Below are 19675 nucleotides of genomic sequence, written 5' to 3'. Positions count from 1 at the left end.
CCATGTGCATTCTGTATATAACAATATTTTATAAAATATAAAACCTACAATCTTTTTATATTGAGTTCATGTAATATCTATGATTTCTATAGGTTAGGTGATGCAGGACAACCAGAACAAAAATTGAAACAACAAAAAATAAATGGATATGACTTAAGAGTCAGCACTTAGGCCTTGCTTGGAGTCAGCACCAAACGTGGAAACCACTAGGAGTCAGCACCTAGGGTAGACCTGGAGTCAGCACCAGATCAAAGAAAGACCAAACGGCCATTGTTTTTATTTATCAAAATATCAACTACCCCTCAAGGAGTACAATAAGTTGCTTATAAAGAATTGCTAAACCCTAGTTCTAATTGGCTAGGAAACCCTAATTGCCTTATTACAGAAATAACCCTGCTTCCAAATTAAAATACTAATAGCCCAATAAACTAATAGGACCTAAAAACATAAAAATACAAATAACTTGCAAATACAAATAATATTAAATAATAATTTTCTTGCATCTCCTGCATCATTCTCCTCTGGTTGGAAAAAACTCGACCTCGAGTTTTAAAGCATTGAAGGATTAGGATGCTAACAAGTAACATTTGCTTCCAGTCTAGAATCACCTTAGGGAGCATAGAGGAAAGAAAAACCTTGAATTTCACCATGTCAAACTCTGCTGGAATAACAAAATCAATGTGTGGAATCAACATAATGTTATCTTGCACCATTGGAAGCACTATGTTATCCACTTTCTCCACTTTAGCAAATTGTTTGTCTTCATGCACCATGAAAGGCTGATCAAAAGCAAATTCATTAGCTTCCAATATCACATCATGTGCACCCTCTAACATAATACTCTCTTTAGAAACCATCTCTTTACCTTGCTGCACTTCAATAGATTCATTTCCTTGCACACATGTGAGAGCAATACTTGTCGAGGCATGAATGTCTGTGTCAACATTAGGCTTTGGTGTTGCTTGAGGATCTTCCACAACCAAGATATCATCATCAATGTTGTCTTTTATGGGGGCAGCAATAAGTTCATTATGATCAATTATTATTGGTTTCCCAAATGAATTGGTTTTGAGTCTTCATTTGCTTCATTTGAGCAATTATGTCTTGAACATTTTTCTTGATCTTTTCAGATAACTCCTTTAATTCCTTGGTAGATTGTTCAAAAGTGCGTTGAGGACATGAAATGGAATGAAAATTCATCGTATTTGCTTCAACTTGAAAAGTACCACATTGAGATTGGGGTAGATACTTAGCTCGATAGTATGGTGACAAATACTCATCACAAAGCTTTTCCTTCATATCTTCCCACACACTAATGGCAGGTTCATTGTTTAGATAGCGGAAATATTCAAGCTTTTCCCAAAATTTTTGTGCTTTACCTCTTAACTTCAACTTGGCATACCTAACCTTTCTGTTGTTTGCAAAATTTGCTTGCTCAAAGAATTGCTCCATCCCATTCATCCAGTTGACAAAATCTCGTGGATAAGTTTCATAACCATCAAAATAAGGTGCTTTTGATATTATCATAATTCTCTAAAATAGTGCTTCAATAAATAGTTGGAAGTTGGAACAAGAACCTGGATTGTTGTGATGTTCTCTGGACAGGTCTTTGGAATAGGCTCCGAAGACTATTCTCTCAAATAGTTGCTGGACTAGGCTGGTTGACAAGTTTGGATTTTGTGGGCTGGGCCTTTCTTCTTCTTCTTCTTCTGCTTCTTCTTCTTTTTTTCTTTTTTTTTAATAATGAAATACACTGTTGGGCCTTTTTTTTTTTTTATGTGACACTGTTGGACTTAAGAAACTACAAACAAAAGAGGAGAAAATGGCCCATTAGCCCTAACGGTTGAAGAATATAGTTAGTAAGCACTTGTTTGGAAGTATATGTAATACTAACATCTCGACTCTTATAGAGTCGATTTTAAGCCTATAAATCGTCTCTTAGATACTCGATTTTCGTATGTTGATCAGATCTGATGTGGCTCTTTTCCATGTGGCGGCCACCTGGAAATCGACTCTTAGAGAGTCGATTTATATGCGAAGAATTAAATACTATTATATGCTGCCAGTTGGATGAACGGGAACTCCAAGTAGATATCGAGTCTCATAGACTCAGTTTTTAAAAAGGAAAATCGAGTCTCAGAGACTCGATTTTCAATGGTTGGTCCCCTTTCTGCCACGTGGTTAGGGCAGCTTCTTTTTATCATACCATACCTATTTTCTGGGTTCTGCCGTTTGCCACACCTAAAAACCCAGCAGCTCTCTCTTCCTCTCTCACTCTCTCTCTCTCACTCTCATAGAAAACTTCAAATCAAACTCACCATCCATTTACACATTCTCATGTCAAGTAAGGTTTTTATACACTCTCTCTAGTTGTTAGTTTTTTTTTATTTTAATAGTTGTTAGTTACATAGATGTAATGTTAGGGTTTTTTTATGGGTAGTTGTTAGTTACATATATGTAATGTTAGGTTTTTTATGGGTATGTATCATTAGTTTTTTTGTTTGGTTTGTAATTTTTCTTTATATTTTTTATAGAATGATTTGAATATTTGTGCATTTAGTTTTTTTTTTTTTTTAATTTGAGTATGATTAATGAATTTTTTTTTTTTGTTTAGAAACAAATGGTAATGATTGAGTATATATGTTAATGTGGGGTTTGTAGATGCATATGATGTAACAAGTTAGTGTATATATGCTAGGCTTTTTTTTTTTTTTTTTTTTTTTATAAGAAGTAAAAAATATTTAAGATATATATTTGTATTGTTAGGCTTTTATCATGGCTATTTTTGTTGTTGTTTGGTTTAATATTTGTTATTATCTTTTTGTTAGAATGATTTGAAATTTTGTAGTGGGGGTAAGTGTTGTCTTTAGTTTTTTTATTTGTTTGAGTATGAAATAATAATGATTGAGTGTGTTTGTATGTGATGTGGAGTGAGTATATGCAAATGTGGGGTGTGTTGGATGTAAGAAGTTGTAATTTTCCTACTTTTGAGTACATAAAAATGTTTTGTAATTGTGTTATAATATGTCACTAACATATTACCCTTGACTCTAATAGGTTCACAATCTCTGAAGAATATTGACATAAATGTATACTACGGTGGTCCCCTTTTCAATCCTGAACAGATTGACGGATTCGCATTTCAAGGGCCGAGTATCGAATGCTATTACATGATGATACGTCGTAAGTTGAAGACATTGAATGATTTGAAGATGAAAATAATGAAAGAACTGAGTTTGAGCCCTACTTGTTATGACATAAATATTATTTATCGTTACCCACAAGAAGTCCTTCATGAGCAGATAAATTACAAGTACATGGCGATCAAAGAAGATAAACATGTAAATGTCATGTTTAATAGAATCCATAAAATGCCCCAAGTAAATGCTGCTGAGTTGTACGTAAGTTCCGAGCCGCTCGCAGAAGTTGATGTCGAGGAGTTGCAGCAACAAACAACTACATCTTTGCAATTAAACGATGGATGCACTACAATGGGAGGTTACACATTCCCATCTCAAGATTATGCTGCCAATACTAGTGAAACACTTCAAGCTCAAGAGACATATTTAGGGGTGGAGGATGAAGATCATTTTGTGAATAATGATGAAAATCTCGATGATATGGATGAGTACGAAGAGAGGATTGAGCGAGGCAACTTTGAGAAGGATGTGGATGACCATGAACTTGCTTCCAATTTTGAAGAGGAAAATATGGAGTGCCATGATGAAGGTGATGCGGACGATGATATTGGTGTCCAACATGTTACAAATACGACCACTGCCTACACACCTCCTGTTTAGTCATTCTCCGCAAATACTTGGAAAAATATGGTTGATCCTTCACGTCTTCAGATACCATTTGTTTCTACATGGGAAGATGGGATGCATTTTAATAAAGGGTTGACTTTTGCAAATAAAGAGGCGGTGAAGCGTGCATTGATAATATACGCAGCAAAGGATAATAGAAATTTTATAATCCGGAGGTCGATCAAAACTAAATTGTGCGCCGCGTGCATTGACACCAACTGTAAGTGGTACGTTGGGGCATTCATGAAGGCTAAATTAAATGGTCTGTGGATGGTCACGTCTTATGTGGGTCCACACAGTTGTATACCCTTTGGCCTGCAAAGAGACGATAAAATGATGGATTCTAATTTTGTTGCATCAGAAATTGTGGGGAAATTGCGACAAAATCACACTGCTCGTATTGATGAGCTCCGGGGCCACATAGATACTAAGTATAATCATAAGCTCTCTTACTATAAGGTATGGGATGCAAAACAAAAGGCAATTGCTAAGATATTTGGAGATTGGGAGGAGTCTTACCAAAGGTTGCGAAAGTTGTTGTTGGCATACTTGGATCAGGATTCGGGTACCCAGTACAGCTATTGGACCATCCCTAGCCCCATAGATGGTACTACGTTACTGCGCTATGTATTTTGGGCATTCGCTCTATGCATTGCTGCATTTAGATATTGCAGGCCAGTGATCAGTATTGATGGGACTCATTTGTATGGCAACGGATGCTAACCAAAAGGTTTTGCCTCTCGCCTTTGCTGTTGTGGACAAGGAGTCAGGGGCTAGTTGGGAGTGGTTTTTAGAGTGTCTCAGAAATTCGATAGGGCATGTGATACCTAACGAGGGCATTTGCATTATTTCTGACCGACATAAAGGTATCAAATGCGCCATTGCAGAGTGGCCTTTAGGTGATGATGGAAAGTTACAGGTACATCACCGATATTGCCTTCGACATGTTGCTAGCAACTTCAACACACACTTTGATGACCCCACTCTAAAGGCATTGGCCTTGAAAGCTGGATATGCGACTCATGACGCTAAATTTAAGTCCATAATGCAAACTATTAAGGATGTCGAGATTAATGCACTGAGGAGGGTAGACCCTGATGATCCCCATCTTGAACGCTATATGCCATACACATATCTAATGAGTGAGGATGTGGAGAAATGGACCCAGTCACATGATGGTGGAAGACGTTACGGGGCAATGACAACCAATATCTCTGAGTGCTTTAATGGGGTACTTAAAGGTGCCTGCGGTTTGCGCATTGCTGCAATGGTTGAGTTCACTTGGTGCAAACTTGTTGCATATTTCCATGATCGACATAAACAAATTACTTCTGATCGCTCTCAAGGTAAGGTGTGGAGTGATTATGCAATGGGGATCTATAACACAAATTTGCAGAAAACTTCAAGACACACTGTGCAGGAATTTAATCATGAAACTGGTGTATATCAAGTGATTACCCCGTACAACGACCATAGAGGTGGAGGGGGAAACCACAGTCATGAAGTGTGTGTATTTGCTAGAACATGTGGTTGTGGAAAGTGGCAAAACATTAAGATCCCTTGTTCACATGCAATTAAAGTTTTACAACAATTGCATCTCAATGCGACCAGCTATATTGACCCATGTTACAGTTTAGAGAATGCCATTCACACATATTCACATCAATTTGTGGTGCCAACGTCAGAGTCATTGTGGAGGGACGTTCGCGGACCACGGTGGGTGCTTGACCCAAGTCTGTTGCGGGCCAAAGGTCGCCCTGTGAAGTCAAGAATAAGAAATGAAATGGATGGGGTACAGAGAAAACGGGGAAGCCGGAACCCAGATTCGGACTTGAGGGAGATTCAACCGAGGCAGCGATGCGGAGTGTGTCATGAAGAGGGGCATAACCGCAGAAATGTCCCAATTCCCTTGGGGGTTCGACAAGCGATTCCCGTGGGGCTTCGACAGGCGGTAGTGCTACAAACTAGGCAAGTGCCTTTGTTGTGTTGATATAATATGCTCAGAATCTTATTTGGTTTTTGTTCTTCGCATTTAGGAACTAACAACTGCATTTTAATGTTTTTCAGGCGAGCGGAGGCTCGATTTTGGAATGGCATTGTACGTGGGAGTTGTAGTTATCTTCGGTATGGACAAGTGCTACGCGACCATGTTGTATCAGTATGGACAAGTGTTAGGCAACTATGTAGACTATGTTGTATCGACTTAGTTGTTATTTTGTTTATTACTGAATATTGTTGTAATTGAAGTAGTAGCTATCCATTGTACTCGTTACATTAGTTGCGTTGTGCAGCTTTTGCCTATAATGCCAGCAACCGTACTACTTTGGCATTAGTAGCACTTACTTCAGCAAGTTCAACCACAGGGGTCTTGTTTGAAGCAATGATAGCTAGTTATCAGATTGTATGCCGGATGTACTCTGGTTAAATTTGTATGGTCTGTAGCTAAGAGGGCAACTATACCGCCCATGCACAGTAACTATTTTAATCCAATTTCTTGCATTCAATGTACTCTTCAATTAATGTTTGTATACATTGCCCATGTGATGTGTTCTGGATCTGGTTTACAGTTGCAGGCGAAGGAAAAAAAAATTTCTGGTATACTGCTGCAGGGGAAGAGTGTAACAGAAAAAAAAAAAAAAAAAACAACCCAGTAGAAATCGAGTCTGTAAAACTCGATTTCAAATGCAAATCGAGTTACAAAAACTCGATTTGTATACGACTTATTTACGAAAATACCACTGAAATGGAAATCGAGTGTCAGAGACTCGATTTCCACTGGGAATTTTTCCAGTGGCAATTGCCCGTAACTATTTTTGAACTCTCTGCCTGGCGTACTCGCTGGTAGGGAAATCGAGTTCCACTGTTGGAAATCGAGTGTCTAATACTCGACTTCCAATTGAATGGCATAATGGTAATACTGGTAGTACAAATCGAGTTAAAAAAACTCGATTTGGTTGGGACGTATTTACAAAAAAACCACTGAAATAGAAATCGAGTGTCAGAGACTCGATTTCCACTGGGAATTTTTCCAGTGGCATTTAATCGTAAATATTTTTGAACTCTCTGCCTGGCGGACTCACTGGTAGGGAGGTCGAGTACTGGATATAACTCGAGTTTCTAAGACTCGATTTACAATGTAAATAGAGTGTTTAATACTCGATTTATGTAACTTTTTTTTTTTTTTAATCGCAGAACTATATTTCAAATTAACAACACCGAAATTGCAACTTATAGTACCTATCTATCTTAAACTTTCAATGGGTAATTTGAGACTCTCGAATTAAGTAGTTTAGTTTACAATTGCAAGATTTATTTTGAAACCAAACCACCTTAAATCATAGGATTTAAATTTTATTAAAACTAAAATAAAATGACCCAAACTAGTAATTTATTTATCGTCCCTCTGACTTACATGCCTCAAATTTGTTCACTTTTTTGTGGTCAAATTTGTTCACTTTTTTGCCTGATTGTCTTACACAAAACATGTATTGATTGTATTCTATAATTGGTTAATGATATTCTCTAATATATTTTTTCCGCCTGATGTATTGTAGTCTTGAACAAGCATGATCGTATTTACTGGTCATATGGCTGTGTAACGAAATTCTGCTGTAAAGAAATGGAGGTGACTGCTAGATGCAAACAAAAATTATCCAGGAATTGATACATGCACTCTTTAGCTTATAATAAGTCCTACAATAGTTCACATAAAAATAAAAAAAAAAGAGTCTCACAAGAGCAGAAAGCACCTCAATTCATTACACAATTTACGCCTTTTTAAAGTAATGCATCATCACTACATTCACATAATTGAGAGTTAAGACAAAAAATTATACTATAGAAACAAACTATTTTACAATAATTTTACAAAATCAGCTACACTCAGCTGCATCATGCAAGATACTCTAATTATATGCCTAAGCTAGATTTATGGGATGCATTCCTAAAAAGCCTATAGATGCAAAATGGTAATAAAGCATGGTTAAGACAGAAACAAGATGAGTGATTTTTTTTTTTTTCCTTTTGATCAGTAAGATGAGTGTAAGTATTGAGTCATCCAAAATATGTGCATTTAGGTGAATGATTTTTCCAGGTACTCAAAAGCAATCATGTAAAGTTAGTCACTTCCAATCTAGTAAGATAAACCTTCCACACTTATACCCCACATACCAAATACGAAATGCACTATACATACTCTACAATATAAGATTATGCTTTATAATAAGCAGTCATAAGTTTGGCTAGGTCCATCAAACCGTGGCCTACCTGAGAGAAAATTACCATGCCATCAGAGTTAGCTAGAACTAGAAGTAGTAGTAAAAATATCCATGCATAAATTTGAACTTTGATTTCTTTTATTTTTCATTCTTCACTAAAGTTTGAGAAAGCCTATAGGCACAAAAAATTTGACACCTGTTAATATGGCAAAGTGTTAAGTAAAAAAGTGATATCAATAGTGGGCTTAGATGAGAACCAATAAAAACTTGTTAACTTAACTGTTGTGAAAAATGTTGTCAAATTATCTTCATATATTTGAACCATGCATTAAGCGCTCAAGGGTTCAAGGAGAAAGGGTTTAAGTTGTTAAGATTGCAACATTTTATTATATATCTGCAGTGTGGCACTGTTGGTTTTGGGTTCTTTTTTGGCACCGCACCTATAGGGGCGATTTCCCCTCGTACCTAACCACACTTCACTTGTGGAAAGGTTAAAACCAGTCTACACAAAGTGTAGTGTGATTAGTTTGATTATCCAACTAAAATTACTTTCTTTTCCTTCATTTTCTCATGAACCAAATAAAATGCAATTAACACTCCAAATCACATCAAATCATCAAAAAAACCCAAATATTCCACACACACACACACACACATACATATTCACAATATTTCTCTAATACCCATCCACCAGACTAGACACCTACAGGGGAGCCTTGTTAAGGTCAATCCAGGGCGCTGGCCAGTTTCTTCAGTGCAAACAAAACAGGCCTACTAGAATATATGTATTCCTAACCATTTCAAAAAAAAAAAAAAAACTAAACAAAAAGAAATCATCATCAACCTAGCAGAAGTTACAAATGGATCAGATCCAATGTTGGCCTCAGTATGTGTCTCAGAGAACCTAAATTCACTTCCAAACCCCCCAGACTGCTGCAAGGTCTGAGCAAATGCCTGGTATTTGAGTATATCAACATCACTAACACTCCTACGGGCAAACTTCATGGACTCCTCAAAATAAGCAGCTTTAATCTCTGCCACTTCATTGTTGTCATCCTCATCCATAGGCTCAAGATTCTTGCTTCTCCTCCTCTCCTTCTCTCTGTCCTGCAATAATAACAAATTCCAAACTTACAGTCATTGTATTTTCAACTGGAACAATACTAATATATATCTCCACGAGAAAGGGTATTCCACTTAGCCATGAACACTAATGGTGCTCGTTTGTTTATCTCCAAGGAATTAAAAGTACCATTACAGTTCAAATGCATTCCTAAAAAGCCTATAGATGCCAAATGGTAATAAAGTATGGTTAAGACAGAAACAAGATGAGTGATTTTTTTTTTTTTTCCTTTTGATCAGTAAGATGAGTGAAAGTATTGAGTCATCCAAAATATATGCATGCAGGTGAATGATTTTTCCAGGTACTCAAAAGTGATCGTGTAAAGTTAAATCAAGGAACAGGAAAAAGAGAATACCTTTTTTATGTTTTCTCTTATAGCATACTTGCATGCTCGCTGGCAAATCTCTGTGATGTCAGCTCCACTGAAGCCTTCAGTACATTTGGCCATTGCTCTCAAATCAACATCTTTAGAGACAGGTGATTTTCTCAAGCGGGATTTAAAGATTTGATAGCGTGACTTCTCATCAGGGAGAGGAATATAAATCAATTGGTCAAAACGATCAGGCCTCAGAAGTGCTGGGTCAATTATGTCAGGTTTGTCAGTAAGAAGCTGGTTCAGAACCCGATCAGCAGCACCACCTGCATCCCCAACACTGCTTCCTCTCTGCAACAACAATTGAGGTATTAACATTTAAAATGAGAGACCAACAATAAACTGGATTTAATTATGTAACCCACACAATGTAAAATATCAACAACTCATCTCAATTCACAGCCAAAGCTATAATCTAACTCATCTGTAAACAATCATGCCTGAATTGCCATAAGGTCTACAATCCAAAGTTTTGAATGACAATTCCCAACAAGACTAGTCCAGAGTTAATTCTTGTTTATCCTAGGAGGAGATTTTATACACTAAAAAAACCTTAACCAACCTGGGAAGCAATTGAATCAAGCTCATCAAAGAAAAGGACACATGGCGCAGATTGTCGAGCCTTGTCAAAAATAGGTCTACATTGGCTTCACTCTCACCAAACCACATTGTAAGCAGTTCAGGGCCCTTGATACTGATGAAGTTTGCTTGACATTCATTTGCAATTGCCTTGGCCAATAGAGTTTTCCCACATCCTGGGGGACCATATAAAAGGACCCCTTTTGAAGGTGACATTCCGAATTGCTCCAATTTCTCTGGGTGCTCCACAGGATACTGTACAGTCTGTGAGGAATAGAAGGCAAAAAGAAAGTCTTAGCTATAAGCAGGTTAAGAATCACAAGACAATAGAAATACATTGAAACCAATTTAGCAAAAATAATTACCTCTTGAAGTTCCCACTGAACATTCTCAAGGCCTCCAATGTCTTCCCAACTGACATTGGGTACTTCAACCACCTGTTTACCAAAGATCAATCGATCAAAAAATAGTTGAATATTAGATTGATATATCTGTACAACATAACGATCTGCCACGTAATAAAAGATTTCACCAGGGGGAAAAATTACTGTTTCTCGTAAAGCGGATGGGTTGCTGGTTCCAAGAGCAGTCTGGAAGTGCTCATTGGTAACAGCCATGGAATTAAGTATCTCAGCATCAATAGATTCATCTTCCAAGTCAATCACATCCATCTTCTCCCTAATGCATTGCAGTCCAGCCTCAATGCAGAGGGCAACAAGATCAGCACCAACACAACCATGGGTATCTTTTGAAATTCTTTCCAAATCAACCTGAAGGGGGTAGAACATTTATTATCAATAGATAAGCAAACAGGAAGACGAGAGTTGGAAATTTTTTTAATAAAAATTCAAGCAAATGCTGAGCTCATATATGCAAATTCTGCACAATTGTATTTGTATCCATACCCAAATCCACCAGAACCTACTCTATCCAATACATGTCGTAAGCTTAATAACAAAGGTTAAAGGGGGCGAGCTTACCTCTTCTGAGAGCTTCATGTTCTTGGTATGGATGCGAAGAACTTCAAGGCGCCCAATCTCATCTGGAACACTAATGTCTATTTCCCTATCAAAACGACCATATCTTCTCAAAGCAGGGTCAATGCTATTTGGACGATTCGTAGCCCCCATGACAATGACATGGCCCCGAGATTTCAGCCCATCCATAAGAGTCAAAAGCTGTGAAACAATCCTCCTTTCAACTTCACCATGTTCCAAGCACAATTTATAAAGCTACAATAACACAATGCTATTTGTAGGGTCAAGTAAGCTGGTCCCAACTGAGTACCCCGTAGTATTCTCCAACACCATCAACCAAGTGTCCCAAACAAGTATCCAAATAAAAAACCAAACAACATCAATGCCATAGCACATAGTCAAGTGAACTCATGCAATTATAGCTGTCAAATAAGGCCACATGAATTCAATAAATCAGAAAATTATGATTTGCAAACCCTGCAGTTCTCATGTGCGTTAAATTTATCACCTACGCCACTTGCAACAATAACATTATTCTTAAAATGAAAATTCAGTACCTGCATATTTGTTTGAAGTTAGATCCACAACCGAATGATCTTCATTGCCTGTGTCGAAAGATAAACTCTCACTTCTACTCATGTTCTCTATATGAGGAAAGTGGTGCTTAATGGCATAGTCTGCCAAAGCACGAACAATTCAAAGTCCTCTCTTCCTCTAAAGGCATGTATTTGGTATGATCCAAACCGCAGGAAGGATTGGGAAACTCTACAAACAATTGCACCAGGCTCGTCCTTTGGATTGCCACTTCAAATGAAGATGTAAATTAGTATCCAAATGATTAACCATGTCTATGTAGTATAACCAAGAGTAACTAATACAAGACTAAGTGCTACCACTTTAAATCGTAATCCAGGTAAATTTTATAATAAACCCTAGAATTCGCCTATCCCAGAGGATTAACTAGAAATAGTTAAATGTAGTGCGGTTTTTAGCTTATAGCATTATATATCTAATAATTGCCGTGTTGTATATGACTGATTTGCTATTGGTACTTTTGGAATCAAAGCCCTGTCTAAATCAAGAAGGTCATATTATATGAGAGACACAATGACCGTGCACACCAATTCGTTTGCATGCTTGATATTATATATATAGTTGCATGATTAATTAGATTTCTAAAGATGAGAGGAGGCCGCAACCCTCATATAAAGAAACTGAAATAACGTTCTTTTCCTAGAAAAACAAGAATATGGGAACAAGTTGTGAAACATATGAAGGTATACATGAGCCAGATATTCATCATAAATAAAATTCTATGAACTTACTCATAAAACATGTCTCGAGCCACATTTTTTCCTGTTGTGACAAGACAAAGTGCACGAGTTGTTGGAATTCCTAGACTATGCATTGCTTCACTGCAAAGGAACTCTCGGATGCTACTACGGAGCACAGCAAGGCCATCTGCAAACCGGCTGTAAGGAGTCTTCCCAGCACCTTTTAGCTGCAGTTCCCACCTTTCAGACTTAGAATTAATTATCTCTCCAAGAGTTATTGCCCAACCATCACCCAACTGTCCAGCCCACATCCCAAACTGATGCCCTCCATAGCACTGAGCATAGGGCAAGCTGTACAGATGAAGATCAATCAGGGGTTGGATGAAAAGTTATCAAGGGCTAGATTATGATTCTTGTAACAAAAACTTAAGTGAAAACACTTACGCTTCTGCCAAAGGTTCTGCCCCAGAAAATAAAAGAGGGAAAACTGGCCTTTCAAATCTGAAATTCCAGAACAAGATTCCATTGTTAGTCCAAATGGATTATGATTATGATATGCCTACTGCAGACAGCAAAGACGTAGACCTCGGCATAATCCATGAAAATGATGTAAATCTCTCATGAAATTGATAAAGCATCAAGGATCCAAAGCGTGCCAACAGTACCTGAAACTGATACAGCTATGTAAACTCTTGCCCCAGCCTCCATGACCTCATTAGGCCTAATCTGTAGGTCAGCTGTATGATTGCAGATCAAGTAAACCCCCATAAAATCTCAAACAGTCAACAAATAGAAGTAGAAATAAAGGGGGGAGAGAGGGGGAGAGAGAACTTCATGTATCCATCTTGTGGATGTGTACAATGATGTTGTCAACAAGTTCTAGCTCAAAAGACACTTAAGGATGGAATACAAGGTGAGACTGTGCATCCAAAACTCACTATCATGACTCCACAAAAAGTGCAGGATCCATCCATTTATATATCTCCAAAGTACTTGATAGTTTCTAGCAACTGAACAAAGGCAACTTCAACTGGTCAAAAAAGTCCCTTAGAATGATTCTATATGCGTCCATTTATTTATCTTTTTGGTAAGTATACATAGCTTCTTTTTACAAAACAATAAACCCATAAAACCTTGTTAATTGCTCTACTTCTGATCCCAAGTCCCAACCATATATTACATAAAAGGTAAGCAAATGAAATATGCTTGAAGGAGACAATGTGTCTCAGATTCCACACGTCATTCCCTGCCATACACACACAACACAAAAACACAACCAATAATAAACATAAGACAAATATATGAAGTATGTGCCTATATAACATAGAAATCTTTGTCTCAGTTCAGTGTCTAATTACCTTTTTTGAACCTTACGCCGTCGCGTATAATGAGGAGAAGGTCTTGCATGTCCTTCGTCAGATGCCTCAGGCCCAGCATTGTGTCCATGTTTGTGCCCTCCTGTCCCACAAGGAGGTGCCTTTGCTATGCGTTTCGGCCGACCTGCTGCCTCTGCAGGTAACCCAACAGGCTGCTCAACGTGAACATGGGGTGGGTCAATGCCCGAAGAAGGGCCAGTGGATGTACTGTGGGAGGGTGGCTGCGGGTGCATGTCAGGAGGGGTTAGATCAAGACCCAGGTCGAAGGAAGGAATGGGTGACAGCTCAGGAAATGACCGTGGGGTGGGTGGACGGATGTCAGACCCAGGACATGGATGTGGAGTGGGTGAAGGGATGGTGGTGGGGCTAGAGGATGGATGTGGGATGGGTGAGGGGATGGTGGGGCTAGGGGATGGATGTGGGATGGGTGAGGGGATGGTGGGGCTAGGGGATGGATTTGGGGTGGATGGGTGGGGATCGGGGGTAGGGACAACTCTCGGGGTAGCAACAGACGAACGAGACCCACGTCCGACAAGAGCTCTGCTTGTGCTTAGGCTTTGAGTAGGCGCTGCCGCAGGAGTAGCTGCCTCCTCATTCGGGGCCTCAGGGATAAGAGGTTGTACACGGCCAATCTCCTGCACTACATTTAGCACATCAGTAATGTCCTTGTGGTCCTCGGTGCCCACAGGGTGACGCCTCAACAAACGGGCATATCCTTCAATCTGACATGAAAAAACCAGGTATATTGTAATGCAATACCAGGTATATTAGTAATTCAATAGATAATAAAATAAACATTGGTTTTGAATTGGTTCTGCTAGTAATAATTGCAAGTTATAGAGTGGACAAAATGCTAATTAAAAATTCAACAGATAGAAAAGTTACCATTATAATCAATCTAGCACCGAGGACATTGATGAACCTCCGAGTTACCCTTTTGTACCAATCGAAGTACTCGTGTTGTGGAGGCATATCACCAAGCACTGCTTCACAACGTTGTTGAAGGCGATTACCCCACTCTGTAATATGCGCAGCATGTTTCCGCATCCAATCAACACCAACCTTCCCCCTCAAATCAATGGCATAAAGCACTGTATCGGTGTCAACATTACGGGGAATTTCTTGGATCATCCTGAATTGACGAACGACACGATCCGGTGTATGTTTCTCTACTAGGTGGAAACATACAAGTGGCACCGTTGCTGTCCACACGGCCCTCCCTGCAACGCACCACGGCAGAAGGTCCTCGAATTCAGCTTTATACGGTTGCCACACCACCTACGACAGCCAAAAAACAAGCAACACATTAGGCAACAATGTTTATATGTCAAAGTTCACCAAACCTATATCTTGTTCCTAAACATGTTAAATAAGGCATTTTCATACCTGGCCTGGCAACATTGAAGCTATTTGCTCGCGATACCTGTCCAGGAAGATGTGGGCGGGCCTGTTTTTCTTGTTTGGGACCCACAACCACCTACAATCCAGAACAAGGGATCATATTAACCGATATAATTTAGAAAATTTGACACAAAATTATAGTGTATAACCTCTATTTCAAATTGTTTAATATAGACTTAAATAATTCCTAGAAGCTTTTTAAAAAAATAAATTGAAGTTACATGACGTGTATGAGGTAGAGACTTACTTCAGGGACAGTGGACCATGAACTGGAGGACCATAAGCATCCACTGGCGGGCCATGTTCAACTGTCGGGCACAAATATGGGAACCTGGCCCATGCCCAATACTGGACCAACAGCAAACACCCACCAATCTGATTAGCTTTCTTATCGCTTGGCCTGCATAACTCTCGGTACAACCATGCAAGGCAAGCACTTCCCCAGCTGTACCTTCGTGGATTGCGAAGGTCTTCCAACTGTTGCACCCACATTAGATGCACCCTATCGCCAGATTTGTCCATGAAGATTGTGTCCCCTAGTAGCGCTAGGATGTAGCATTGTGCATACTTATGCAACTGATCCTCTGTGGCATTAGGCGGCAATGGATTGGCAACAGCTTCCAAAAGTCGTTGGATGAGAATCCTCTGGCCATGAAGTTCCTTTCTCTGATTATTTACAGGTCTGAAGCCAAGAAATTCCTCACACACATTCTCCCATTCTTTCTCCGTGCTCCCTGTAATGACCTCGCCGTCAACAGGAAGCCTGAGAAGAACCTCCACATCTTACAATGTGATGGTGACCTCACCATGTGGCATGTGGAAGGTGTGAGTCTCCTACCGCCATCGCTCCACTAAGGCCGTTATCAGGCCGTGGTCAATCTCTCTACCCGGGGTCCTAAGGAGTCCCTCCAAACCAAGTGCCTTAATGATGTCAATGACTCGGTCGTCCACCATTGGCTCTCGATCGGAGAACTCTTCAGTACGGACACGGCATTTAAGAGACCCTGGATCCTGCATAGAACAAAACCATGGATTAATATATGACAACAAGTGCATGTACATTGTATGAATCAAATGTGTGTACATTCGTTAAATATTTAGTGTTGTGCTTTACCTGCCCATTCCAAATAGCTTCTGACCGATGGTTGGCCTACAACGTCAACACCGACTGGTCAATGGGGCCAGGCTGTGTGTAGTCAATCTGTCCAGCATTTGCAGCAGCCATACTGCACAAGAATGATAAGCAATTAGCACATAATAGACATTGAGAACAAAAAGAAAAAAAAATGAATATTAATTGGTGCTGCACTTGGAATTGATTTCAATTTGTACAATGAATCAATCATTCTTAATTAAATGGAAGTTGTTCCTATATTTTATTGAAAAAATCAAAGTACCATATTTGTCTAACTATATAAATTTTAGATTGCGGGTTGCCTTGGGTTAAGATCATAGTTAATGCTTAAAGTGGTAGCCAAACAAATGAACTATTCATTTTTCCCTTTCATCATGTATGGTGAGTTTATCAGTGATTGGATTTTAGCCAAGGTCAGAGGAGTATTGAATACTGAAGCTGGCAAGCTTAAGAGTGCATGTTTCTTCAAACCTAGCTGGTTATAAGATTATGCAGCAAACTATTAGAAAAGGAAAGGTAACTATCTCAATTATTACCAAATTTAATATTTTCACATAATTTAGGTTTCATTTTTTGGAAATTTATTTGCAATATCGTTGGCATATTATTAATTTCCTCTCTTATTCTGTTTTTATTTCATTCTCAAACAGAGCTTTTGTAGGTTCTAATGAATGAAGAGCATAGCTTCTTGTTAGAGCAAACTACAATTAGCACAACTAATATGCACCTATTTGACCCAAGAGGCATGATTAAGAAGTATGACAACCCAGACCAAAGTATGTGAGAGAAATTGGAGTTCTTTACATTAATTTACCGATATAATTTCCATGATAACACATTTAGTGCTTGTGATTTTCCCTCCTGCAGTTCTTGAAGAATTTTTTCATTTAAGACTTGAATTTTATGAGAAAAGAAAGGTGAGCTCACTTATGCTCATAGCAAAAGAGTAGAACTGATACTCAATAATTTCAGCCATTTCTTAGGGAAACAATTATTAATTGCAATTTTTGTATTTTATGCAGAAATTTCTACTGAACAAACGTGAAATGGAGTTGTTGAAGTTGGAAAACAAGGTTAGGTTTATCGTTGCAGTTGTGAAGGGAGAGATCATTGTAAGTAATAGGAAGAGAGCTGATCTGTTTGTTGAGCTGCAAACAAAAGGGTTCACTCCTTTTCCAAAGAAAACTAAAGCTGTTGAGCCAGAAGTTGATGGTGCCACCGATGATACGAAGAAACGAAGTGAAATCTCCTGGCGACAGCAGTAGTAATGGGGTACAGATCAGTGATTATGAGTATCTACTGGCCATGGCAATTGGAAGCTTGACCATTGAGAAAGTTCAGGAGCTATGTGCTGAAAGGGATAAGCTCAATAAGGAGGTTGATGATTTGAGAAAGGAAACTCCAAAGTCCTTTTGGAGGAAAGATCTTGCTGCTTTGGATGGGCAACTCGAGGTATGACTGAAAAATTAACAATTCCTTGTGATGATTTATTTATTTTTGTGTCTTTCTGTTTCTTGACTGTTTAGTTTTATGTTATTTAGGAGCTTGAGAAAAGTGATGCTTAGTCAGAGGAGTTAAGAAAGAAAATGAGAGGCAAAGCAAGGGGTGAAGCTACTATGAAGTCTACTAGACAAGCACCCAAGAACCCACAGAAGAACAATAATAAGAAGGCAAATAATGCAGAATCTGTTGCAGAAGCTGTCTCGTCATCTATGGCTGCAATGGAAATTGGTAAGTGTCAAACAATTTTATGTCTATTATATGTATTAGTTTTTGTTTGATTTTTGGTTTACGTTTGCTTGATTTACCAGAGAAAGCTCCTGAGGCAGCAAAACCCAAAGGCAGAGCAGGCTCTAGGAGCTGTCTCATGCCTGCATCAAAACATGACCCTCATGTTTGTGCCCGCATTGTTAAATCATAAAATTCCTAGGTGCAGCTTTCTTTCATGCTGAGATTGATAAATGCATGAAACTGCCAAAAGGAGGAGAAGAAGAATAAAAGTTTATATATGTGCATGCATGTATGTATATTATTATATAATATGTATCCACATATAACTCTCATTTTCCTAACTTCTTGCTTGAGAAGATTTACAAGTTCACTTTTGTTTTATTTTATTTTACAGGCTAGAAATCTGGGAGTGCTCCAAGGTGCTGAAAGGTTTGATCATACTAGGGGTTACCGATTTTCAACCTATGTCCAGTATTGGATAAGGAAATCAATGTCAAGAATGGTAGCATAACATGCTAGGGGAATTCAAATTCCTGTATGTTTCTATATTCTTTGAAACGTTGTTTAAATGTAAAAATGTCAAGTTTGTGACATCTAGAGGTTGATCCAAATGTTTTCCTTTTTTATTTTGGTTTATAGTACACATTGTGCAGTGCAATAAATCAGATACAGAAAGCTAAGACAACCCTTAACAGTGGCCACAAGAAATACCCAGATGATGATGAAATTGCAAAGCACACAGGTCTTTCTTTGGCTAAAATTAGATCAGCTAGCAAATGCTTAAGATTTGTGGGTTCAATTGATCAGAAGATGGGACATTGCATCAATATAAAATATATGGTATGACTAAAACCCATACTTGCTCCCTTTATTATATGCATTCATCTCATCCATACTGGCAAGTCAAAGTCTTGTTGATAAATTAAGATTTGTGTAACACATTTTGTTTTTGGCTATGGTCACCTAGTACTTCTGGTAGATGGCAGCAAAAATTAGTCATGCTTCTTGTCGTTATCGTTGCCTAGTAAATCTACATTGTATAATAATGTCACAATGGAAACCATTTTTATAATTGTAGAGAAGCACATTTTCAAGTCACTCAGTGGGCACAACATATGCAATAGAACAAGCCTAGTTTTCTTGTGAAACTCTACCAGCCAATAGAGTCACCTAAAGGATCCTGATCATAAACCCTCTTGTGAGGGTTTTTTTTTTTTTTTTTTTGGGTGTCTGTGTATGTGTTCTAAAATCATGCCGATTGGATCACAAGGCCATTGGTGTTGTTTTTCTGCACTTGCATGGTCAAATTTCTTACACAATCTGAAATAAGTGTTTGTGGGATTGTTTTCCATAAAGAAACTAGCATTCTTTTAAAGGGGAAAGGGAGATTTTGCTTCATAATGTAGTAAAATAAAAATTTCCTCCTCCACTGAAGCAGGTTTAGGAGAAGGGTGAGCCTACTTTTATGATAGCATCATTGACTAAAAACGCTATATGAGGTGGCCATTTTCATTTGAAATTCAGACTCACAGTAACATTTCAAATCTTGTCGAGATTATTTTGTTAACTAAAACTGTGTTTTGAAAAATCTGAAATGGAATTTACACCTAATATGTCAATAAAGAGCCCGGAAGAAACTGTCATGAAGCAACACATGATAAAAGACATTCATGATCTTTTGAG

General features: G+C 38.4%; 2 protein-coding genes, 2 long non-coding RNA genes and 1 pseudogene across 4 annotated transcripts; 1 reads left to right on the top strand and 4 right to left on the bottom strand.

Annotated features, from left to right (window-relative positions):
• Positions 1-8782: 8782 nt before the first annotated feature.
• On the bottom strand, positions 8783-11264 carry LOC142620804 (cell division cycle protein 48 homolog; annotated as a pseudogene).
• Positions 11265-11311: 47 nt separating this feature from the next.
• On the bottom strand, positions 11312-12694 carry LOC142619105 (uncharacterized). The gene is made up of 3 exons (XR_012841442.1): positions 12401-12694; positions 11633-11879; positions 11312-11497 (listed from the first exon to the last, which is right to left on the bottom strand). It is a non-coding gene; the product is annotated as an uncharacterized LOC142619105 (long non-coding RNA).
• A 1009-nt stretch (positions 12695-13703) lies between these two features.
• LOC142618669 (uncharacterized) lies at positions 13704-14772 on the bottom strand. The gene is made up of 2 exons (XM_075791643.1): positions 14611-14772; positions 13704-14447 (listed from the first exon to the last, which is right to left on the bottom strand). Exons 1-2 carry the CDS (start codon positions 14770-14772, stop codon positions 13704-13706), a joined length of 906 nt encoding a protein of 301 aa, XP_075647758.1.
• A 125-nt stretch (positions 14773-14897) lies between these two features.
• Positions 14898-15935, bottom strand: LOC142620803 (serine/threonine-protein phosphatase 7 long form homolog). Its single transcript, XM_075794112.1, has 4 exons — positions 15914-15935; positions 15374-15860; positions 15149-15202; positions 14898-15003 (listed from the first exon to the last, which is right to left on the bottom strand). The coding sequence occupies exons 1-4, from the start codon at positions 15933-15935 to the stop codon at positions 14898-14900; spliced, it is 669 nt and encodes a 222-aa protein (XP_075650227.1).
• Positions 15936-17511: 1576 nt separating this feature from the next.
• Positions 17512-18125, top strand: LOC142618655 (uncharacterized). The gene is made up of 3 exons (XR_012841324.1): positions 17512-17713; positions 17803-17992; positions 18073-18125. It is a non-coding gene; the product is annotated as an uncharacterized LOC142618655 (long non-coding RNA).
• Positions 18126-19675: the final 1550 nt, after the last annotated feature.

The sequence above is a fragment of the Castanea sativa genome, chromosome 12, assembly GCF_040712315.1.
Source record: "Castanea sativa cultivar Marrone di Chiusa Pesio chromosome 12, ASM4071231v1".
NCBI lineage: Eukaryota > Viridiplantae > Streptophyta > Magnoliopsida > Fagales > Fagaceae > Castanea > Castanea sativa.
Note: the sequence above shows the minus strand (reverse complement) of the source record. Positions and strands in the feature narration are given on the sequence as shown.

Coding starts and splice junctions, on each gene's coding strand:
- LOC142620803 (XM_075794112.1), bottom strand. CDS start 15,935: ATGGTGAGGTCACCATCACATT. Junction 15,203..15,373: donor CATGGTCCACTGTCCCTGAA/GTAAGTCTCTAC, acceptor TCTGGATTGTAG/GTGGTTGTGGGTCCCAAACA. Junction 15,004..15,148: donor GCCCACATCTTCCTGGACAG/GTATCGCGAGCA, acceptor TGGCTGTCGTAG/GTGGTGTGGCAACCGTATAA.
- LOC142618669 (XM_075791643.1), bottom strand. CDS start 14,772: ATGCGGAAACATGCTGCGCATATTACAGAGTGGGGTAATCGCCTTCAA. Junction 14,448..14,610: donor GTGCTAGATTGATTATAATG/GTAACTTTTCTA, acceptor TTTTCATGTCAG/ATTGAAGGATATGCCCGTTT.